The 25,373-nt window shown below is 45.3% G+C and overlaps 1 protein-coding gene and 1 long non-coding RNA gene across 6 annotated transcripts in view; one reads left to right on the top strand and one right to left on the bottom strand.

Annotated features, from left to right (window-relative positions):
- LOC135386192 (uncharacterized) overlaps positions 1 to 25,373 on the top strand; it is a 449,529-nt gene that overhangs the window by 302,825 nt on the left and 121,331 nt on the right. The gene's annotated exons all lie outside the window — the stretch shown is intronic.
- The window catches only part of LOC135386188 (sodium-dependent phosphate transport protein 2B-like), an 89,136-nt gene that overhangs the window by 25,780 nt on the left and 37,983 nt on the right, over positions 1 to 25,373 (bottom strand). For both annotated transcript variants that reach the window (XM_064615969.1, XM_064615968.1), the window contains exon 2: positions 19,262 to 19,348. In XM_064615969.1, coding sequence (XP_064472039.1) covers positions 19,262 to 19,312 — 51 coding nt within the window. In that variant the 5' untranslated portion in view covers positions 19,313 to 19,348. The remainder of the gene's footprint in view (positions 1 to 19,261; positions 19,349 to 25,373) is intronic.

Raw genomic sequence — 25,373 nt, 5'->3', positions numbered from 1 at the left:
TCGGCGCTCTCAGTCTAGCAATGGGGACACAGAAAGCCCGCTATGCTATGCTATGGGTTTCTAAACAGCACAACTTTCACAATATCTGTTCCCATAGTCGCATCTTCTGAAGTCGTAGGAGAAAAAGTTCATTCAGGCCGCCAAAGAGTCCTGGTTTAATAGTCCCAGCGTTCTCATAATGGTGACCAGCACTACCATAATCTTCACAGGAACACTTTACAGTAAACGGAGAAGTAACATGTTCAGCATTACGGAGTACATAATAAGGGAGAGAGAGGGGGGTCCAGAAGAATAAACAAAAGATTGAGACATTGGCAGCAGCTGCTCCAGAACACTTAGTGAATGCTTACATCTCAGGACGCAAATCACTCTCTTGGTTACGAGCCTTGAGTCTTAAAAAATGGCCCCGGCACCTATGCCTTTCCGAAAAGCGCCTTGGTGCACGAATGGCGGGTTGTCTTTCTTGATTTAGCCGGTCCCACAGCATGTTCTCCACATTGAGTCGTACGGTCCACTTGCGCCAACGGTACAGCCTATACCCAGGGCAGCCTTCAGAGATTCTGGTGTCGTGGTAAACGTGGACAGAGTGAGAAAGAACGGGTGTTTGCGAATGCAAGTACCCTGGAGGCAAGCTACAATGTATTGCTTATGACGCTGAATGTGACCCTGCTGTGCAGTCATACACATTTTTTTCCGGATACTACGATCCAGTCAGCTGCCTGTAGTTCAACGAGAATTGGAATTGCGATTAGAAATGAAAGAAACATATGAAGCTGTTAGTTCCGACCCATAACAAGACCTTGAACTTCGTTTCCATGTGTTCCAGCGTTTTATGCATTCGTGTGTGCGATTGGCAGATATCAAAATAGTGCCGCATGCTCGTGCGTACAGAGGGAATGCAGTTTCTGTCACGATCCTCAACGCCGTGTTCAACGTGCGGCACATTAATAGACCCCTTCCTGTTTGTAAACAAATGACGTCATAGTGTTTGACAGCGCCACCAATTTGGTAGAGTTGAACTACACTCAAAGCTAAGGCGAACGAGGTCACGCCCAAAAGCCACGGTCTTGAGGGGATTACGATGATCTCTGAAGGGGACGCCACCTTTGGTCCTACTTTTCTTTTATATAATTTTATAATTTTTTAAATAATTTTTTTATAATTTAATTTTTTAATAATTTTTTTTAAATAGGAGGCAGCGAACAAGTGCCCATTCGTGGGACCCAGCCGTCCCCTTCCGATTTGTTTCGGTCTCAGTCTGTCTACCAACGTCATGATAAACATTTCTCGGGTAAGAACACTATTCGTGCGGCGACTTGTCCAGCAGAAGCGAGAGTAACAGGATCGCGAATCCCTACGTCCAGCAAGTAATCCATCAAAGATAAGCTCCGTAATTAGCAATTGAAAGTTGAGTAACTGCATAGGAGTATTGCGCAGTTAGAAACGTCGCGAAAGTGGTCTCTTAGGGTGCGGAGAAAAAGAGTAGTGTGTCGTCCCTTGGCTCCATTCCCAATATCAGAGTGCCCCTGACATTGACGATCTGGATTTAGAAGTCTGGGAGCTGAAAGTATATGCAGTACGGAAGTCACGTGCGTGAACTCCGATCTGGCTCTGCTGCGTAGTGAGAACTTTTTCTCTTCGTACAATTTTAGTAGGTTTCCAACAGGGATGGGCATAAATACATTTTTTGAGTATTTAAATATAAATACAAAATACTTTGTTGACAGGGGTATTTAAATACTCTTCATAAATAGTTTTCAACATGAGTATTTAAATACAAAATATAAATACTGTATTTAAATACCGTAACTACTACCATAAATACTGTGAGGAAGATGTCATCTGGAATTATAGAAATAATTATGATCATAAGGACAAATCAGCAAGAAAGAATAGCATTTATTTGTTAGATTATCATCGCAAAGGAGAACAGCATCTCCACAGGTGCCGATGAACAAATGCTTGTATTAAATTTGACGAAGATGCTTCGTAGAACAATGTAATCGGGTAGTCACGACCGTTGTCCGCAACAACAGTGAAAAACTCGCCATCTAAAATGGTTTGTCGCATGCGCATGCTAGCGCAAACCCGGCATAATTGCGCCCCAAACTCGCCCTTCTTCCCGAAAGGTCAAATGCAGGGCAACTTTAAGATATGAGTCAGTATATTCTGTATTTAATAGTATTTATAAAGTAATTACAAGAATAAATACCCAAAAATTGGTATTTAAATATAATTATAAATAAATTTTTCAAGTCTGTATTTAAATACAAAATATAAATACATGTATTTATATTTTAAATAGTATTTTAATTACAATGTATTTAAATACTGCCCATCCCTGGTTTCCAAAGTACTGTAGCCAGGGTTGCCAACGCGAATTTGTTCAAACTATATAGGTGAGGCTCTCTCCGGAAGACGCGATGATCGAGAGTATAACGCTACACGACATGTATCAACTGACGTTCATCAACCATGGTATATATAGCGGAGAATCCATTTTCTACATCAATACATCAATCAATCAACTGTGACAAAAGAGAACGGAACGCGTCCTTTTCTCCCGAATTACCTCTAGATTATAAATAAATTGGAAATCCGTTCTGCCGTTGTGTTGTAGTTATGTCTTTTCTGCTGTTCCTACCCAATATCCACCCAGCTATTTTCCCTCTTCCATACTACCGCACTGCGTTGGAAGAAAGGCTATTACTCCCAGCAGTGTGGTCTGACAGTGATGAAGCGCAAACCATTAGTAAAAAAGAACGCATAAAGAAAAGAAAAGGAAAAGAACAGTCTGTAAAGGGAGAAATGCGAACCCAGCCGTCTCATATGATACAGTCAAGAGATAAGGAAGCTTTTTGTGTAAGGAATTCGATTTCTTTTTCGTGTTGACGCAACTAAAAAAGGCTGCACTGTTGCTGATACAAGGGCGGTGGCTGAAATGTAGGTCATCTACACGTTTCTAAACATCTCAAGCAAAAAAAAGAAAAAAAGAAAGAGAAAGCTCTTCCTTTCAGAATATGAGCATTATCTTCTCTTTTAAATGCGCAGAAAGCAACGCGAGTGCTTAGGATCCCAGCCACGAATTCCGAGCTTTGAAATGGCGTGCTTAGGAAGGAGGGTCATGCTAGAGCTGAATACGGAACGCTGTAATTATTTTTATAAAAGGAAAGCAGATTTACTGTAGCTGTAATTACTAGCTACAATAGCGAATGACGGTAATGTTGTGCCAGCGGCATGCGGTAAAAGCGGCGTTCAATGTTACACACACACAGAGAAGGGCGGGAACCTGTTTTTTTCTGTTTTTGAGTATCAAGGCAAGTTCTGCTTCAAAAAAACTGAGTAAATTGCATGTTGAGGTCATCAAATACAACGCCCCTGAAATTTTGTTCTTTGGGAGTTAGTGAAGTTGTAAGGGATATTTTACCCTGCGGCAGGATAAACAGGAAGCGAAATAGAAAAATCATACGTTCTATGTTGCTTTCATTAGTGCTGCGTTTCGTTGCCTTTCATATCAGTACGTCAAAAATGAAGTTTTTCGTGCGTTCCTAACGTACAGGACTGAACAGCAGTTTACGGAACACGCTCCGGTGCATTCGTTTCTCAGAGTAACACGCTAGCAGCGAATGGTACCGCACGGACCTGCAAACACGTGACTGGGTCACCTAGGCACATGTCTATAAGTCCGTACGGTACTATTCGTTGCTATACCATGTAACTCCGAGGAAGGAATGCGCCGGAGCGTGTTCCGTAAACTTTTGTCCAGCACTGAACATTGAGGCGACAAGGTACACGAGAGAAATAGTATTTCGACTGTACGGCGCAGCGCTCCGTACCAAATGAGGGAGTGAAAACTGGTTCCGCGTTTCCTGCTCAGCTATATTTTATCAGTGACAAATGCGAGAACACTGCCACAACATCAGCCCAAGTAGCACAACATCTTGGCCCAATATTGGACCAATATTGGCAATACTGGCACCAATATTGGGCTGACATTGCCAATATTGGACCAATATTGGTCCAATATTGGGCCAATATTGGGCCAAGATGCTGTGCTGCCCAATATTGGGCTGACATTGCCAATATTGGACCAATATTGGCAATACTGGCCCAATATTGGGCTGACATTGCCAATATTGGTCCAATATTGGGCCAAGATGCTGTGCTGCTTGGGGTTTAGGGCCCCTTCACGCTCGCCTCAGCGTATATCGTCGGGGAGGGATGCCACGATATTGCACCGTTAAGAATCCACCGTTCAAAATCCCAGATTTCTAAATTAAAGCTCTAATGTGAAGAATGGGGGAATGATATAGTGTTGAATAATACACATTACTGAGAAACCTCGCAGTATCGCGTGAGTTTGACGTCAGTAGAAATCACTGTCACGTATAAAAACCAGATTTTTGGCGACCGTTAAGGCTTAGCATGGCGGTCTCATCGGAGCAGCAAAAATTATTAGATTTTGGTTAGGTTAGGTTAGTTTTCAGAGATTAGGTTAGTTTAGGTGCTTTTTGACAGTTCGCCACGCTGTTGGGGGGCTACCCACAGTTGGGCGCGCACGCAACGCTGCGCTAGCGCCGTTTCGGAATTTTGAGCATATGGGATTCTAAACGGTGGGTTCTTAACGGCGCCATATCGGGATACCCCGGTCGTTGGTGAGACGCGACCACAGCAGCGGCAGTTGCAACATGCTCGAACGAAACTGGGTGTCGTCCAGATCAGCGGATTTTACAATCTTCCGCAATCACTTCGGGAAAGAGATGTTATACAGTGTCTGTTTTCTTTTGCGCAAGCTACAGTGGTAATTGGAGTAGATTTACACGCAAGGTCTGTCGGCGTATTCGTGTGGCGACATGCTGAGCGTGCTGCAGGGTATAGGACTGCGGAGAATGTCGACCACCTGGGGTTCTTTTGACGAGCGCTGGAAGACGTGCGAACTAGTGGTGTCATACCTCATTAGCGTGCTTAGCCCCATGCACTGCGACAGATTACGAATTGTCTTTCTGGAAAAGCGTCATAGATGTCGAGCTAACCGGTATAATTTACGTCACTACCTCTTCCAAGTTGACGGATTGCCGTACGTGTAATATGGGATGGAGACGAAGCTCACGCCTGTTCTCCGTGCTATAGAGGTGTGTCAGTCGATTGTATTACACTGCAAGCGTCAGCGAAGCTCAAGTTTCTCCCATACATAGCGGCCGGCGAAGACCGGATGCGGGTTTCAGAAGCGATATTACATTGCCTCTTCCCAAAACACACAACGAACCGTTGTAACGAAAGCAACGCATTGCATGAAATGCGTGCGGTGTCATAGTCATACGCAACGCGCTTTTGTAACAACTGATTACTTTTAGTCCACAGTCTTTGTGTTGCGTGTACAGTACGTTGCACAAGGTTAATCGATGGACGAAACACGTAACATTGGTCGCCTTTGCGGCGCGGCACATGAATGTTGTCTTCGTCTTCGCTGCGCTGTTGTTACTTGTTATTAGCTTTTGGTCTGTCAGCTCTGGTCGCAGGAGATGCACGCGCTTGCGTTCTCAGAACGTGGAGAATTATGAAGGAGAATGTTGCCTCAGTGCCCTCGCAGTTCCATTTTTCCCCATCAGGTGTCACCGTCATCGTATGACGGTTGGGTGAAACAACAATGGCACACGGTAAGAAATAGTAGATTCGCAGAAAAGTGACGAATTTGTCCTTGACCCGTATTCGCTGTGACGGTGTATGTCTGTGCGCCAGAGGAGATGAACAGAAGATGGGTCACGTGCCTCGCCAAATAAGGGAGAAACTCTCCATGCATGTGGTCGTTGTCTCGATATGAATGGTGCGTTGTAACCAAAACTCCTTTTGTCGCCGATGTGAGACAATGCTGAAACGCATATGGTCCACGTAAAACTTGTCACGTTATTTGAAGCCCACCGGCGGCATGGCCGACGGATAAATGCGTCCGCTCTTTGGCGGTAGCCAAGGCCGTACTGGTATCTGGGAGGTGGTTCGAATCCTATACCACCGGCTGCGCTGTCTGAGGTTTTCCCCCTGGGTTTGCCGGTAGACTTTCCAGACGGACGTCGCCCTTCCTGCTGTCCTCTCTCCATCTATCCACGTCTGAAAACGTCCCCTATGTTCTTACGAGACTGCCCGCGAGGTACTGGACACTGTTGCAGTGAGCATCTGCAAAGCGTACTACGACATCGCAACGCGACGCCATAGAACACCAGGAAGAAGGCAGCCGTGGAAGGAAACAATTCTCAACAACTCAACTTGAAATCCGTATTAAAACCATTCTTCGTGAATATACGTGTTTGAGAATTCCACTACTCACACTATTAGGTGCATACTGGTTTCATTCAGCACATACGTTTCCGTTCACGTTGGTTCTACGTTGGTTCTACGTTGCAAGGAGGGAAACCCATTTGTACTCCCCATTTCTATCCTTTCCTTGTCGGTATTTGTTGTGCTTGCAAGATCGCAGGAAATCAGTGGTTCGATAGAGCTCTCGAGAGATATGTGAGTCTCTCGACCGTCCACGAGGATGTCTCACGTTGTGCTTGTATGGATGAGCATAACCTTTGGAACTCTCCGCCGGGGAAAGCCAGTCGTCGATGCAAAACATCAGACTGTCGAATGCTTGCGGATGTGTTATGAAACCTGCTGTTGTAGACGGCGGCAGTACGAGTGTTTCTGTGACGTTTCGTCGAAGAAATGTTCCAGTGGTATCTGATGTACTCCACTCTTTTGGTGGTAGCGTATCAATACGGTGGTTACATTATGTTGTTGATGTAGACGGTATTTCTGGATCTGTTGTATTGGAAACCGTTTCACAACTGTTAACTTTCACGCGTGTTTCGTATAGTTTGGGTGCAGTAAGGTGTATTTCTACTTCCGATCCGCATCTGAGACGTTGCCATGCAAGAATGTGTACCACATACGTAGATCGGCATGTAAAACCAAATGGAGTATGTAAAATGAGACTGTGTTTAGCGAACAGGCACGACAGCCGTTCTAAATGCTAAATCCACACGTCACAGATCCGAGGGCTTGGTCTCACACATGTACGGTACCGATGCATTCAGACAGTACTGGTTTATTCCACATTTTCACGGCATCCTTTAATAGGGATGATGGATTTAAAAGCTCTCCTACATTTTAGACGTTCTTGCGCGAATGAGGTCGTAAGATGCTTACAACCCATGATGTCAAGTGCAGTCATCGGCTTCGGGGTGCATTGCTACAGCTACTTATGCGTGACAATCCGACGCTTTCCACAGGCGCCATGAAGGGAGTGTGCGTCACGCTGTGACGCGCGTCTTGCGCCAAGCGTTGGCTGCAACAACAGTTACTATCACTATCGTAATAGAGATTACGTTTACCGCACCGCTCGCACACTCCTTCGATGGTGGCCCGCTAGGAATGTCTCGTATATACCGAAACAGTTTTATGTAAATCTTGAATTGGTAACACAATACAAGCTTGAGGTAAAGTGAAACACAGGCCTCGCTGATGTTCCAGATCCACCTGAGACAGGGCATTCTAAGGCTGCGTTCCAATACCCCGGTTAGTCGACTGCCTAGCGGTCTAACCGGAAGTGCCGCCATGTTAAGTCTCGTTCCAAATCTCGCCAAGTCCGCTATTCAGTCGGCTACCGCCTAGTGCGCGTCGATGCAGTCTAGTTATACGCCTGACCATCTGACAGCCGGGATGGAGACGCGCGTTGACGGTACCAGCGTGCCCGCTGTTTCTGCTGGCTTTGAATGTAAAGTTGCACATAGTTGTATGTTTTTTTAAAACTGCGTAGAGAGTTGCAACACATGTTTAGTTGTGAAGGTGACAGTTTATGCACGATGTCCTACAAACTTAGCGCATTAGAGTCCTGCTGCACTTGCGCCGTACGCATTTCTTGCGTGAGCAATCGGCTAGTCAAGCCTGTTCCAACAGTGACAAGCAAAGGGGTCTACTCGGCTACCTAGTCAGGCGGCTTCGCGAGCGCGAGGTATTGGAACGCAGTCTAAATTTCAGTACACTGCGCAGCTCCTTCGGGTGGAACTTCTACAGTCACCTGCTAATGACAGTCGATCAATGCTTCATATCAATGAAGCTCTTGTTCAGTGAACGAGATAACGTATAAATAAAAGCGAACTAAGCGAAGGCCGTTTCATTCCATGCTTCGGTGTTTCCTATACCGTGACGTCAATCTCTTTCCCGTCATGGGCGAATGGAAGGAGTGGAGACACTGGGCACGTGTAAGCCGCCTGACAGTGTCTCCTAGCGCGATTAGATAACCTGTGCCACTGAGAAAGAAGGTTACGTGTTCCATAGGAATGGAGCCTATAAGTGAAAGGTTATTTTTCCTGGCGACTCGGGACCTTCTTCTTCTTGCACTTATGAGGGCAATTGTACGAACACACAAATATAAGAAGGGGCTTATCTTTCTTCCAAATGCGTGGATAAATATTGACGTGCACCTATCGTCGTTTCGGAAGCTGGGCGCTTCTGAGAGGCGCTCTTGAGATTAGCAGGGTTTGTTGTGATTACATCAGATTCACTTCCTGACCTTGTTGAAAGAGTGAAATAGTAGGACTGTGCGAATAGTCAGTTTGAAAGCAAAGCGAGTACGAAGGAAATGGTTAATCGGAACTCTATGTGCAGCATATGAACGGACACACGAACTTAGAGAATAAATACGTCAGATACTGTGGCGTCGCTCATGCTGGCAGTTGTCTCGCGGCGTAAAGTCACAAATTATCATTATATTTCGCTTGGACGAGACATCGATTCGATTCGGGAAAAAGGAACTCGATTCCGAAATCGAATTGAATACGCAATTATTCGCTTGAGTATTCGAAAAATTCGAATATTCGCACAACCCCATTCATTATCATTAATTTTTTGTTGTTGTTGTTGTTGTCGTCTGAAGGGCCTCATTACTATAAGGAGGGTATAATGCCACGATGTGGTTCATTGTTGCACAGGAAAGACCGACCGAGGCAAAGAATTAATTAACTAACGGATGAAAAAAACTGTATGCTTCTCTCTCAAAATTATTGCTGATGCGGCGGACGGCATTTGAATCATCGGATGGGAGAGGGAGATGTGTAAACTACAAGACAAAAAAGGACATAAAAAAAAGGAAAGAAGAGAGAGGGAGACGGGAAGGGCAGCCAATCGGTGTGTCTGCTTACTATTCCGCAAGTGAGTAATTAGAAAACAAAGGCGGATGAGAGACTAAAAAAAGTAAGAGGAGAGTAATGTGAATCTTGGGTAAAATCCGCTTATATATGCGTCAGGTTGCAAGCCACAAATAAGTATTTTTGACACTTTGGCTATGTTGTCTATGCGGTGTCGAACACACCTATGTGTCAAGTTAAGCTCTAACGTCACTAGAGCCAGAGCTGCGGCCATTCCCATTGGTAGTCGTGAGCACGTGACCCTTCAGTCGCCTACTGAAGCACGCAATGTACTGCCACATTTGCTTCGCGCCGCTGACACGGATTCAAAAAAAGAAAAAAAAAAAAAAAGGCATAATGCATTGCAAGTGTGAGTATACATAGGGTTGGCGGTGTAGATCAATGTTGTTTGCTTAGTGGATAGCTCCTGCGATATGAAGCACCTCATTCAAAAGATACCTTCCAGTCACACCCATGCCCTTAAACATGCAGTACATTGTGATAAAAGCCAGCCTGGTACAATGATTGGGCCACGCATCACTGTTAACTTAGATTTCTGACTCCATCACACGCTATCTTTTCTCTGTCTTTATCTTTGCTCCACCATATTGTTCGAATTTAAGTGCTACGTCGATAGGGGCAAATGATAATGCAAAGGCGAGACGAGTGCTTGCGGATTTCGTTTTCTATCTACTCGTTTCTGCGAATGGCAATGCTGCACTAGGAAGTGCATCCACACTCGCGAACTCGAACTTTGAGCACATTATCTTCGCCTCTGAATGCTCAGTAGCCTACGTTGCCTAAAATTCTCACTAAAGGCGCATTATCATCAGACGGGGTTGGGCATCCAGTAATGACTAACGATGCACTTGAAATATGACACACTCGGCGACAAAGCCAGACAGCGGCGGGGGTCGAACCATGACCCTCTCGATTCCCGCCCGCCACTGCCTGGCTTTTTCGACGACTGGGCCATATTTGAATTGCCCATGTTCATTCATAGGCACCTTGAGGGATTGTTTGATTTGATTTGATTTGATTTGGGTTTTTCTGGCGCATTAGGGATTGTGTTGTTCTCGTCTGTTGGCTGTTTCAGCCTCAGAAACGTTAGATTCAGTAGAGGGCTTGAAGGTGTTGTGGCAGTTGGTTTCCAGCTTTCCCAGATAAATATGAAAAACTATTCTATCACCCGACATCATCCCATACTCAAGTTTTCAGGTCCATGACGTGAGCAGGTACGGAGAAAAACGGCCCCGAAGAAGCGACATCGGTGACGTCACACAGGAGTAGCCAGGGAAGACGCGCGTCTCCCAAGCCAAATGGGGGAGATGGCCCCGTGAGGTCACACCGTGGGTCGTCGTTTTGTGACTGCGCCTATTTTCCGAACCAATCTGACGAGAGGAAAAATTCTTTTTTCCACGGTGTTTCCATAATGAGTACGATGCATATATATTGTGCTTCAACACATCAGAGAAACGGTGTCGCAGTACCTTTAAGGCTATTTTACGCTATCGCCTTCGCGTGGTTCTGTGCACTGCGCAAAGCTCTCCTTGTTTTGCGCTTGCGCAGAACCACCATGCACCGCCATACCTTACGTACGCAAAAGCGATAGCGTACGATGCACTAAACTCGCTAATAATGCAACCGTGAGCCACTTGACTGATAAGGACAGGCACATTCCTTCAACGGGCTGAAGGGAACCGCTGGAGAGGGTTGAGACTGCTCGTAGTAATGGCGGTTAATGCACGTCCTTACGTTTTCTTAAAGGGGTTGTGTCACTTTGGTATATATGGTTGATCAAGACACGCAGGCGTTGCACTGGATGCGAGTGTAATGGGAAACAAACACACACATGATGTGGTGGCTCATTCACCGCCGCTATGGAACAAGGAAAAAATAAAATAATTATAGTTTTCTATATCCATATCACACGCGTGGGCAGTCTTCAATGATGATTGAAACCAATGAGCATTGAAAATTGCGTAGCGCCAGCAAGCGCGTAACGTGTCAACCTCTCAGGGAGCATTGGAAACAAAGCTCTTTGCCACGTTACACGTTAGGTGACGCTGGGAGCATGTTCAATGACCGTTGGTTTGGATCATCATTAAAGGCTGCCAACCCGTGTGACAAGGGTGGCATTACTTGGCAAGATATATAGATTCTCGAACACACCTATGTGTCAAGTCAAGCTCTAACGTCAGTAGAGCGAGAGCTCCGGCCATGCCATTGGTAGTTGTAAGCATGTGACCGCTCTGGCGCTACGCCACTAGCGGAGACGTCTGCAGTGTTTTCAGAGCCCAACGAGTTTCGGTATTCACGGCGCCAATTTTCTGCGCGTCTATATACCCGCTTTGGTGTAACACTAAGAGATTCACATCGACGCAAATAATTGCCTTTCGCATATTTGTTTGTCATAATTTGGGACAAAGTGTTGCAAGCTCTTTAAGGGCTCGTTTACACAACTGAGTTTATCGTCCATGTGGAGTTCGTTTTTTCAACGAGCAGCACACTGACCCGTACAAGTATGTGGGACTATTTAGGCATCTATCTCTTGAGCAAATCCGTGTGTCCGTTCTGCTAATCCCAGTTCACGTCCTCCTTTTCTGCGTAATTTTTAGCTACACTCCGACATTGGCGGGGATACTCCCAGGATTTTTGTCTCGACGTGGAAGGCTGATTCGCACTGCCGCGTTTACGTTTGCGCTTGCGTGTTACGTCAGCTGAATGCGAATCATTGCAACGGAGCATTCTTCGGGATGGAACGAAGGCACACGTAAGTCACTGTACGCAGCCGTAAACGCAGTAATGTCAACCAGCCTTAAATGCCACGGAAGGTGGTGAACGTTGACATAGCATACGATTTTTCTCTGATGGGGGTATTCCGTATGGTTACCGTCGATGCGACCGTTCGTAACACCGCGGATCTTCACACCAATACCCTGTCCTAGAAGATCGCAAGCTCCTAGACCACGTGGTAGCCACGCCACCGCAGCCTTCTCACACAGCGTCAGTCGCTCTTTTCCCGTCGCCCAGTGCTGAAACCGTGTTAAAATTGTGGTACCATGGAGTGTGTGGCAACAAACCGCTTTAAGAAATTACAGGTGCTCCTTGCGCACGGGACCAGCCCCGATGGATCAGCTGGTCGCCTGTCCGCTTGTTTATCCCAAGGTTGCGGGTTCGAACTCATTCAAGGACGTCAGCACCTTTTTTACATGAACCGGAAGGGCCGCGCTGAATATGCACCGGGGAAGTGGGGGTTAATAGACCTCTACCTGTTTGTAAACAAATGACGTCATAATGTCCGACAGCGCCACGAGTTTGGTAGAGGTGAACTACGTCCAAAGCTAGTGGCGAACAAGGTCGCGCCCGAAAGCCACGGTCTTGAGGGGATTACGATGGTCTCTGAAAAGGACGCGACCTTCGGTCCTACTTTTCTTTCAATAGGAGGCAGCGAACAATTCCCCATTCGTGGAACGCAGCTCTCCCCTTCCGATCTGTTTTGGTTTCGGTGTGTCTACCAACGTCATGATGACGTTTCTCGGGTAGAGGTTTATTCTGGGTAGACGAGCGGTCTGCCTACCTAAACTGGCGGCATGTTGCTCCGGGGAGAAGGTATAGTGAGAGTATGGGGAGGTTCGTTAACTCGACCCGGCTGAAAAGAAACATACATATGGGGGCACAAAATACAAAGAGGCAATCAGTACACTGCAATGCACGAATAAATACAGCACGTTGTAAGAGGCAGGTGAAGGCGTGGACGGAAGGCCCTGTGGACATGAAAAGCAAACGTGACATTATATTCGTACATAGGTCACAAGCACATTGAGTCAAAAACAAGAGCAATAATGTTTTCGGGATAATATCAGTCAAGCATTGTCCCAAATATCTTTTGGCCGCTACCGTCACGTTTTCTCTCACGCTGCAAAATACTGAGCACCGATTGAAATTATTTTTAAAAATGAACTGAAACGCATATGCAGATTGGAGCGAGCTCTGCGAACAGTACGTCATTGAAAAATATATTGGGGTAATGGTGACAGATATTGGTAATACTGTTTCGTTTTCTTTACAGCCTGTATGCGTAAAGGCGTATTCTGAAAAATTACTAAACACATACTAAAGAGATATGTGTTGTGTTTGTGTGTGTTGGTGTATAGTCAAAAGTGAATTTTTTCTTTTGTTGTTGTTGCTGATGCGCAAACATTTGAGCTGTGATGGGATACTGTAAAGTTAGATAACCTGCTTTCACACTGGTTGAACGCTTTAACCCACAAAAGGTCATTGAAGCAATGTCATTAACAAGTGGTTTCCTGGATGTATAGGCAGTGTCACTGCTGGTAGGCGCCTACGAGGCTGAAATTTTATTTAAATTGACTATTTAAATACTCGACTACTTAAAGGGACTATCGCATCCGGAAACATGTGTAAGACACCGAATGTAATGCTTGGCACCGCTTTACAGTCTACTTGGCCAAATTTCTCTTCCGAATATAGCTTACTTACTAAATAAATAAGTTTGAAAGATTCGCACTGCCTCTGCAGCTAAGGAATCCCCAGCGATAGTAACATCATGATGACGCAGGCCAGGCACACCAATGGGAGCGCAGCGCGGACGATTGTCTCCGATGTCGTCTGCTTCGCGTTCACACCGCGATGTTCGAAGTGAAATGCCATCCTTAAATACGCCGACTTTCGCTTATGAGTGCGAGTACTACGTTCCTAGCTATACGAACACATCGGCTCTAACGCAGAAGTGACATTCCATGACATAATCACGTACTCTCGACGACCTGTAGACACTCGCTCGACCGCCGGTCGCCAGAGGGCGCTCCCAGATTGGACTTTACCCTCGTGTGACGTTTCCCGCGGTTTCCAGAACGCCAGAAAGGGAAAACCGGCATACTCTCAACATCCGGTGTCTGCTCTTGCCATGCATTGCATCAAATAGACCTCTCCCTGTTTCTAAACAGATGACGCCATAGTGTTCGACAGCGCCACCTGTTTGTACAGTTGAGCAATGCTCGAAGCTAGGGGGCGAACAAGGTCGCGGCCGAAAGCCACGGTCTCGAGGGGATAACAATGGTCCCTGAAAGGAGCGCCACCCTCGGTCCTACTTTTCTTTAAATAGGAGGCAGCGAACAAGCGCCCAATCGTGGAACCCAGTCCTCACCTTGCGATTTGTTTCGGTTTCAGTCTGTCTACCAACGTCATGATGACGTTTCTCGGGTACAGGTTTATTGCACAGAAACTACTGCGCTAATTCGCATCGAGTTAGGCGTTATTGTCGGTGACGAACGAGGACCACACCGGCGCTATATATAGTTTCGGAATCAGAACGGATACGACAGTCCTTTAAACGTAACGAGTAAGGTAACCTTGCTGTTCGCGTGTATTTGTTTAGTTTTTTTTTCTCGCGAATCTGTCAAATCACGTTTCCTGTATCCTGTCAAACACTGCAGTCACGTGCGACGTGGATGTAGTATGGTGCGGACACACATATTGTGAAAAAAAAAAAAATGCTGTTACGAGATGCGTGACTGTTAGGGACCATTAAAGAGCCAATGTTTACTTCGTCGCTCAGCCCGTTGACGTGTACAGTCAGCCTCTCTGATTAGCGTGTTGAATTCGCTCTCACTCAGTTGGGTGTCAACGTACGACTTCCGTGTGCACGTGATTCGTGAGTGCCTTATCTGTCTCTACTGTACGTATATCTACTTGTGAGCTTTTTCTCGTGCTGTAATCAATATGCAGCTAAAAGCTTCTCCGTATTTACGTCACGGGATCTAATTACGGATATGGCAGCGGTAGAAATCAGGCATGGACGTGATTTTCGTGTTTGTATATCGGAGTACCGGTATATCACTTCCGCTGCTATAAAGGATTACAAAAGCGGGCGTAGCCAAAGCTGGCTGTGAGTGACTTACTCAGTTAATGTATGTGCCTACAAATATGGTATCATGCACAGGATGGAAGTAAAAGTCACCGAGGGGTTTACATATTTGATATTGAATCACGCGTACGATGACAAGTGTTTGGCGCCTGGCAGCGCTCCAATCGTGTATCTGTTATAGAAATCAGTTCGATGTGGAGAAATTGCTGAAATGAGATATAAAATCTTAAGTCCTGTGCCCCTCAGTACTTCAGTGCGAAAACCTGTCTTCTTACTGTTTACGCCATAACAGAAATATAAAAAAAAAATGGCAAAAGAGGGCGGAAGCGCTCGGAGCGCCACACTAGCAGATGACGCTCCCGACAACGCTTGCGAGAAGGGCAGACGCTAGGTACCGCGATTAGCGAGTTTTTGGCACGACAGCGTCATGTTTTTTTGCGAGGCAAAGAAAGAAGGAATTGAGCGACGAAATTATTCGCCCGCCTCATCGATGCAGCATTATGCATGCAAGAGTTTGGATGGATGAGGAATGGACAGTTGGAATGGCTCTGTAACACGAAAAAAACAAAAACAAAGCGTCAATGGCTAAAAAAACAGCCTCAGTGGCTCTTCACTTTACGCTTCGCTTTCAGTGCATATTTAAAGTGAGACAAAATAAAAAATAAAAATAATCAGGCGTTGATATTACACCTGTCCATGATGACGTGCAGAATTTCCCTGTTCTTCTACAAGGCGTAAAAAAAAAGCAAAAGAAAAGAAAAGGTGCAACAAGTTCCGATTCTACAAGAGACACCACGGGAAAGATGTATTCCCAGAAGTCGCGCGTAGCTTCCTGGGTGTGTGAGGTGTGAGATTGATGAGAGATCGCGGCATTTCCAAGTGACCACCGCTTACACAGCAGATACAATTACGTTATCAGAAAGAAGAGCACACATGCACAAGCTTTCAGTAGCACCTGAACTTATACAGGGCGGGCTGTCACTTGGCATCGTTCGCCAGCAAACTGAAACAGGCATGCCTCATGCTCCTATACGTCCTTGTCATCTTGTTGACTTATTATGTGAGACAATAGAAGGTAAGTTCAACTCGCTTATCGTTCTCAGCGCTCATGAGAGATTTCCTCCTATTTCTTACGTCAATGTCAAGAACGAAGACGACGACAGATACGCAAGCATCCCTCGCACGTGAAAATTCCGCGTTTCGTTAGTGCGTTTTAGTGCATCGTGCGCTATCGGCTTTGCGTACGTAGGGGATAGCGTGGAGGTTCTGCGCACCAGAGTTCGAGGTAACTCGTTACTGTAACTAAGTTCCTTTTTTTGGTAACTTGTAACCAGACTTGTACGTAACGTGTAACGGGTAATTGCGTTACTAGTAATCAATTACTTTTTTGAGTAATTTGTAACGTAATCGATTACTTTTGGGGCCCAGTAATTTTTCGAGTAATTCAATTACAATTTTCAGTAATCAATTACCAAGTAATCGATTACTTGGAAACTAAAGAATCCACATTGTTCGGGACGACGCACACACACATATATGGGATGATTCACCGCCGCGAGAAGACAAAACCAACTGCCCTCTGCAAGTTCAGTGCAAGGCAGCTGTCTTATCCCTAGGACTTTTCCCGCAACAATTACTTACCCGAGGACCCCGAGGTCAATTGCCACAGTGCTCCGCACGTGTAGTGTATTTTTGAGTCCACTGTCCTCTCCCCATTCATGTGTACTATCTATCCGTAACCCGGCCTGTATGCAGTAAGTTGGACTGTAGGTTGTACCGTGAACCTGATGAGTCATTTGTAGGAGTCCCAGTTGGGACTCTTTTCACAGAACTCTCAAAACTCTCAACCTCTCGACACATTTTTCGCAGAACTCCGGACCCCAATAACCTAATGCCACTCTTGTGACCACGAGCCCCTGTCAGTCTTGTGCGGAATACTGTCGATATCACAACGATGTCGACGCTCAGTTTCCTTTTCTTTTTTTTTATGTGGATATCATTTCTTCTATCTTTTTTTGTATCGTTTTCTAAGATATCGAAAGTAATTGGCAAAGTAACGCGTTACTTTTCGAGGCATTACTTCATTACTTTTTCCGGCCAGTAATTTGTAACGGTAAAAAATTACTTTTTCGTACAAGGTAACGGTAACGGTAATCAATTACTTTTTTTTAGTAACGTGTACAAGTCTGCTTGTAACTTAACTCGGTACTTTTTCGGCGTGGTAACTTTCAGAGGAACTCGTTCCTTTTTCAGGTAACTTTGCCAAAGTAAGTTAAGTTCCAAGTTACTTTTAACTCGCTTTTCACTCACGTCCACATATTTTCTTGCTTTCTCTCTTGTTCCTTCATGGCATCTTTTGCCATAAAACGTGATAGTCAATCAATGACAGTATTTTATTGAGGAAGTAAGAACCGCTGCCATTGAAATGAAGCTGAACCATTGTGTGCCCACAGGGAGTAAGATGCAAAGCGTCAGAATACTACCAGGGAAACGTCATCATGATATTGGTAGACAGACTGAAACCGAAACAGATCGGAAGGAGAGGGCTGGGTTCCACAAACGGGCACTTGTTCGCTACCTCCCATTGAAAGAAACGTAGGACCGAGGGTCGCGTTCCTTTAAGGGACCATATCGTAATCCCCTCAGGACCGTGGCTTTCGGGCGCGACCTTGTTCACCTCTAGCTTCGAGCGTAGTTCACTTCTACCAAATTTTGGCGCTGTCGAACACTATGACGTCAATTGTTTACAAACAGGGAGAGGTCTATTGTTGGACGTAAACGAAAACGATCTGATCGTGTTGCACTCCTCCGCGGGCAACTCAAGGTCTAACTCAACTGCTCACGCGCGCTGCACCTGCGTAATGCTGTTTCGTGGCCGAAGTAACTTGGAAGTAACTCGTTCTTTTTTTAAGTAACTCAGTAACTGCGAGTTACATTTGAGGCTGAAGAACTTCGTTATTAACTTAGTTACATTTTGCGCACGGTAACTGAACTTATAACGAGTTCTTTTTGACGGGTAACTTCTCAATCTATGCTGCGCACTGCGCGAAGCTCTCTTTATGATTTGCGCGTGCGCAGAGCCACCAACGCTGTGCCTTACGTACGCAAAGGTGAATGCGTACGATGCACTAAAACACACTAATCTCTTCAGGTGCGTTTACCCCCTTTCCCTCTCGCTGGGCATAACCAGCTCTGGGCATGACTAGAGTCGCTATTTAGTGACTGGCATAACCATAAGCGCTGTTCATTGTGCTTTCGCACGCTTCCGGTGCTATTCTAAGCAGTGAATTTTATGTTGCAGTTATAACCCTTAGTGTTGCTCAACTCTTTCAACGCTTCTGAGTTTACACTAGAAATCTTTGTTCCTACTATTCAATTCATTTACAAGTTTACGGAATTTTTCGTTGAATCGTGAGAAAAGTGGCGTTCTTACACGTTTCGAACATGTGTAAGAACATGCGCCTTGTCTCGTCGATCGGATCCTGCTTTGCCATCCGGGACCGAGCTCGATAACTTCGAACTGTCAGTTTTTGCACGTTTAGCTGGCATGCCATGTTTTAAGTTAGAGTCGCGTGGTGTACGAATACGTCACAATCCAGTAGTATACTATTGAGTTGACTCATTCATTGTGGTAACACAATCATATACTACTGCGCTGTGACACGTACGTACACCTCGCTCTGAATGAAAAAAGGTGTAATTTTGAACCTTTCGGGGTAGAATGTGTGGTGTTAGATTCTCAACGCCTCTCGAGGGGCGGAGGGGGGGGGGGTGCAGGAAGTGAGAGGTACAAGCACTTCGCCCTTCCATTCCTACCACCACTGGTTGAACAGTTCCACACCATAGTGGGTAGGCAGTTGTGCCCTGTTGGTGGCAAAACTCTACCACAACATGCTGAAGTGTTGTCCCTCCAGAAGTGTATTTTGGCGACTCGTCTACCCCAAGGATGAGAAATATGCCTGCGTCTTACAGCTGGATATATAAACTTCACTTATAAATAAGTTTCCCTGCAAATTTAATTTGAACTTTTTGCACGGTGACTGGAAGCATCACAAGAAGCGTTTTTTTTGAAGTTTTCGCTTGGCTCTGGACTTTAATTTAAACCACTCCGCATTCGTCTTTGGCAGGAGTTCCGCAAAGTCGTAGATATGCATCGCGCGTCACGGCAATCAAAATGTTGCGAAAGAGAAATGATAGATGGACTCACCCCGTTCCCTGTAGGCTCTTCCAGTTGCGAGGCGTCCAAAGACGACAGCATCGCTTCCGTGGCGTCACTTCGCTTACGTCAAAAATTCTGAAGGAAAGACAAGACGACATCGTAAGTCCATCTTTTTGGAATACCCAGTCGTGATCTCTAAAGAGAGAGAGCATTTATTTGCAAAAACACGTCTCTGTCGGCATCGCACAATCCTGATTTGGTTTCCTATAGAAAAAAATGAAATTAAAATAAAGAAACAACAAGAAATAAAAAAAAAACGAAGGAAAAGTCATTCAGTCTGACCACAGTATTCTTAAAGGGGTTGTGTCACATTGAGAGATGTGGTTCATTGCATCACACTCTAAGAGAAAAAGGGTTGAAAATGTGCTAACTTCTATAGTTGCCACCTAAGTCAACATAGCGTCTGACGAAAGGGTGTAGAAAGGTGGCAACCTTGCCGGTTGCCGCATCAACAACTACAAGTACATGAATTACGATGGGATGAGGTGATTCACCGCAACAATTGCGGTGAATCGCCGAATCTATGTTACCGCCTTTTTGCAGGTACAGTACAAAATGTGCGTAAGAGCTGTTATTACAACTACGGAAGCACTGTGCTTTCAGGGAGTGTTACTTTCCCAGCATTGACAGTGCAGTGTACATTGAGCACATTGTGCACGACACAGATAACTGCAACTAAAGTTTGTTTGGGGATTTGCGCTAATTTGTTGTGCCGACTTCAGTCAGGTAGCAGGTAGAACTTTTCAACCTGTTCGCACAACATATGCGACAACTATTACCTCCTAAAAGGTGTAACTGCTCCATCCTTTTTTCTAGAAGTACATATGGGCACGTTGTAGTTCACACTACAGTACTGAAGAAAAAAAAATCTTTGTGCAGTACTTGGCGAGACACGTACTCGAACACACGTACTCGTCAAGCTCTATGACATCAGAGCTTCGGCCATTCCCATTGGTTGTCGTAAGCACGTGATCTCTCTCGTGCTTCCTCGCTGGCGGAGACTCCTGCCGTGACGTCAGCGAAGCATTAGTTTCGGTATTTGCGGAGTCTGTTTTCGAAGCGTATATTACCCCATTTTCTGTAAAACTGGGATTGCAGATTCACATCAATACAAACAATTGGATATTACATTTATCCGGAATAACTTGAGACCAAGTGTCGCAACCACTTCAAACGATGCTCAACTCGGGATCAACTCAGTGAGTGAGGTGGAAGGAAGTGTTCTTCGCTTGAGGGGTGTCATTGGGCTTCAAGGAAACATGGGCGCTACCGTGAAGTGCTCGAGGGAAGCGAGAATACTTTCGTCCGCTCGCAGGGCACTTCGAGTCAAAGTTGATTTTTGTAACACAAAAATAGCCTTCCGGGGCAGCTCGAGTGCAGGGTGGGGTCGAGGAGAGTTTAAAGGAACTGCAAAGTGAGTGGCAAACTTGTAGACACCCTACGGTTTTCCTGGAAGATTCTAAGCTGGACGCGTCAGATATGTAACAGTTCTGCGGTATATTGTAAACTTTTTCAGCAATCGTATTTCAAAGATTGCTACGCTAAGCAAGGTAGAGGACTCCAGAATCGACCCAACGCTGAGCCATCTATTGAAAACACAAGCAACTAGACGATACATCAGACGAGATAATGCGTTTCTCGTGAGTGCAGTATGCATTTCATTGCGAAGGTGCATGGTTTGTGTATTCCGGAACACAAGAACGCAAACCACACATTCGTTTAAATCACTTGGATGCGAGGTTTTTTTTGCAAACAGCAGCGATACAGCGAGCAGACGACACATAGACGCGGGGAGAGAGAGATAGGCCAACAGATGGCGCAGATCACCTCGCAGGCACGGAACTCGGTCGTTACAACCAGAGTTCAAGGTAACTCGTTACGGTAACTAAGTTCCTTTTTTTTTTTTTGGTAACTTGGAACTTAGCTTAAGTTACATTTGGCAAAGTTACTTGAAAAAGAAACGAGTTCATCTGAAAGTTACCACGGCGCAAAAGTACCGAGTTAGTAACTTGGAACTTAACTCGGTACTTTTGCGCCGTGGTAACTTTCAGAGGAACTCGTTTCTTTTTCAAGTAACTTTGCCAATGTAACTTAAGCTAAGTTCCAAGTTACTTTTAATTTGCTTTTCACTGACGTCCACTTATTTTCCAGCTTCCTCTCCGTTTCTTTCATGGCATTTCACGCCACAAAACGTGATATTCAATCTATGACAGTATTCTATTCAGGAAGGAAGAACCGCTGCCATTGAACTGAAGCTGAACCATTGTGCGCCCACAGGGAGTAAGGTGCAAGCCGTCCAAATTGTTGGACGTAAACGAAAACGATCTAAGCATGTTACACTCCTCCGCAGACGACTCAAGGTCGAACTCAACCACTCACGCGCGCTGCACCCGTGTAGCGCTATTTTGTGTTCGACGTAACTGGGAAGTAACTCGTTCTTTTTTTTTTTTAGGTATCTCCATAACTGCGAGTTACATTTCGGACTGAAGAACTTCGTTATTAACTTAGCTACATTTTTCACGCGGTAGCTTAACTCGTAGCGAGTTCTTTTTGACGGGTAACTTCTCGATCTATGGTCACAACCGTTAACAGTTTAATCCGAATTTCTCAAGAATTGCTGCTGTTTTTCCAAAAAGGTCTAATGATAATTTGCAACCTGTCTCAAATGCGTTACGTCGTACTTCAAAATCATGTGACGTCTGTCCGCCTGTCCAGGGCCGACTCCAACTTTATTCTTTGCGAACGATGATGGGTCGCCACCTTTCAGTTTCAAAAAGTGTCCAAAATTAATTAGTGCGATAAGCATGAAGAACTGAGAGATGATGACTTGTGTGTGTGTGTGATCACACAGCCAAGCTCTACATGATGGTACTTTGAAACATTGTGGTTATATTTCACTTTCTGTTGCTTTAAGAATAGGGCTCTGAGTTCCAGTATGCAGGTGCAGAACTTCAGAAAACAAATTCTTTCCCTCAATTCCCTCCCTCAACGCCCACCGCCCCTCCAGGTTTCTCAGCAAAACGGTATCGTTATCTGTCTAAGCGAATCGATTTACGCATAATTTACTGCCATCTCGCTGCGTCCGTCATCCGCAGTGCTACTGAGACCCCCCTGTCATGTATAAATCTTAGTTCCCAAAATGTCCACCTTGTGATGTGACGTGATGGAAGAAGGAAAAAAAAATTATATAGATTTAAGTCACGACAAAGCCAGACTGGCTATCACAGACCACTTAGCCCCAGTTAGCTGAGAAGAAAAAAAAATAAATAAAAGAGAGAGAGAGAGAGAGAGAGAGAGAGAGAGAACTCAGTAGTTGGGGGGGCGGAAGACAAACGTCCCGAACTAGTGGGAATGGTTGTCACAAAATTTCCACCTTATTGAAATTGAAACCTCCCTTTCGTAGTCCTGAGTTACTGAGGTACGCGTCATTGCATAGAATTTAAAATCAACTGAAGTAAATTGTGGAACAATTGGAGCTTTGTAGGCCCCCATAGCTTGCAATTACTCCCCCCGAAATTTGCCTCACAGCAAATAATTCTTAACTTCCCATACACTTTCGTGCATTTATTCCCAGGGATTTGTGGTTGTCGCATGCAGCTAAGATGACCGAAATTATTCACGTTCCCACTTGGGATGCAAAACCGCCAAAGAAAATGTAATGACTTTGGTCTTGCACTATATTGAAACTATATGATGCCCTCGCTCACGCAAAGAGCCGGTGAACCGGAACGTCCTGTGTCCTATTCTCCGGAGCTGCACTGTATCGTTCACCACACAGCATGCACGTGAAGGCTGAAGCCAACTACGGGCGGCATGAGGGCTTTGACGTCTGAACTTCGTAAGTGACACCGTTTGTGACAGCTGCCACTTATCGCTTAGAATAAGGACAGTTGAAAGGAACGTCGTGATAACTGACAAGTTACGCTTGCTTATTGCGTAAGAAGTTTACCCCAATGGAATCTTCCTCCGTGGAGCAATAAATGTCAGCCGGGACTTGGAGCGTCCTTGGAAGAGCACTTCTGAAACTGCTTCCCACAAAGTTCTGTGTTTGTTACATCAAGCTGACGGTACCGACTTGCCGATGTAAGAGTCATTCGATATTCAGCGCCTTCCTCTAATTACGTTTAGTCCTTTTAGAGCAACTCAGCCTCTTTTCAACTGCTGCACGCATACTCTACGGGCACGGAAGATGCACAGTTGAGAATTGCGTCGCCATTTTGTGACCAGGAATCAGGAAAGCTTTCGATCGCGTGACTGAATCTAATTCCCCTGACACACTTGCAGGCTATAACTCCTTTGAAGTATAGGGCACCTTTACAGCTTTGAAGGACCCCTTATAGTGAAAAAAAAAGGGGTTCGTGTCGCTGACGCACGGCAATGGGGATCTCGGGACACACCGGAATTGCTCAGTGCCTCGTCGATACGGCCGTAGATATCACCATTATCTTTCTGTCCACTTAGGGCATCTAAATTTGTCTTCTCATAACTTATTATAAGAAACCACGAATACCGTTCTTTCCACTCAACTACCGGCGTGATGTGATGTGATGTGATGTGAATAAAGAAAAAAATGGGGATGTAAGTTTCGACGAAGTCAAACTGGCTACCCCAGTACACTTAATACAGAAAGTTCAATCTGATGATGAGATGATGAAAACGCAAAAGGATGATGTCCAGAGACGAACAGAGATGATAATTGAGTTGAGTTGAGAATATTGAGAGAGCGGTGCGGCTGTCTCACGTCACCTCTGCAACGGCCGCTGAACTTTATGGAGTCCTCTTGGCAATAAGTTTCATCAACTCACAATCTTCAGCTGCTCGCTGGACCGTCTATAGCGACTCAACTACCGGCTTTTTTGGCGCGCTCGCAGCTTTCGGTGCTTGACTATTACCTATTGACTATATTGTACACATGCAGGACGGAAGCAACCAAAACACAACTGAGAACAACAATACCGGCATGCGTAACGGTTGCCAAACAACAACAACAACAAATAGATCATAACGAGAGGATAGAGAGGTAGCAAGCGAGCTGGTGGTATGTCCGTGTTTGTCTGTGTTTGTCGTTTTTTTGTCCCCTAGTCTCGGGTTTTAAGTTATGGAAATATATCATGATTATGGCCTGAGGTGCCGAAGGACTCCTCGAGACCACTGAATTTATGATCTCTCGCATTAGACACGGCACGGCTCCTGCAAGCTTAGAAAGCAATTTTTAATGTCTGTGCACTAAACTCAATGCCAAAGAAACACGCAACCACGGAAGTGCGGGAAAAAAAGGTCCAGCTCGAGGTGAAGTAATCGAACTTTACGTTGACTTTGCTGTCTTGTTGCGCATAACTTTGAACGTCGGAATATTGGCTTGGAGCCAAGTTGCTATTTCATGTTTCACATTTTGTGTGTTGGGGGTGGGGGGATATATTTATTTGAACAAATGAAAAAAAAAAGGGGGAGGAAAACGTTAGCCACACGACATGTCGGCTTGGTATTCTGCAAAAAAGCAAAAAAAAAAGGAAAGAACAGGATATTCTCCATATGATACCATGTACCGAAGAGGAACGACGAAAGGAGCGCGATATGCGGTGAATCAAATTTACTGAAAACAGGATGTGCATGAAGGTATTTACTAAACCTCGTATTTTATTTCGCATAATTTGTTCGCCATATTTGACATACTGCCATCACTAATAGCAGGTACGGCGACCCGTGCGAAAGTAAACAGGAAACAGAGAGCCAAGAAGGACATCCGTCTGGGTCTTCCGGGAAATCCAGGGAAAACCTCTTACTTAGGGAAAACTTAGCGTGGAAGGCGATCATCCTAGCCACTAACCACGCGAGCTGGTCCGCTAGTATTGAATGAAGACGAAATCAAGAAAGGGGACTAGACTAGATTCCATGCGAGTGCTGCATTTAGAAGTCTTCTGAGTGGCCGATTATTGTTTTAGCGCGGCAAGGTTTTCTCCCACTATTGCGTTCTCTGTGGTGTAGTTGAAGACGTGGATCACATACTCCATGACTGTCCAAGGTACAGTGCGCACCGCCGTACCCTTGTGTCATCGCTAGCCCGCCTGGATAATCTCCCATACTCAACCGAAAAGGTTCT

This window comes from Ornithodoros turicata, chromosome 2 (assembly GCF_037126465.1).
Source record: "Ornithodoros turicata isolate Travis chromosome 2, ASM3712646v1, whole genome shotgun sequence".
NCBI classification, from domain to species: Eukaryota; Metazoa; Arthropoda; class Arachnida; order Ixodida; family Argasidae; genus Ornithodoros; species Ornithodoros turicata.
This window is presented reverse-complemented; position numbering and strand designations above follow the sequence as displayed.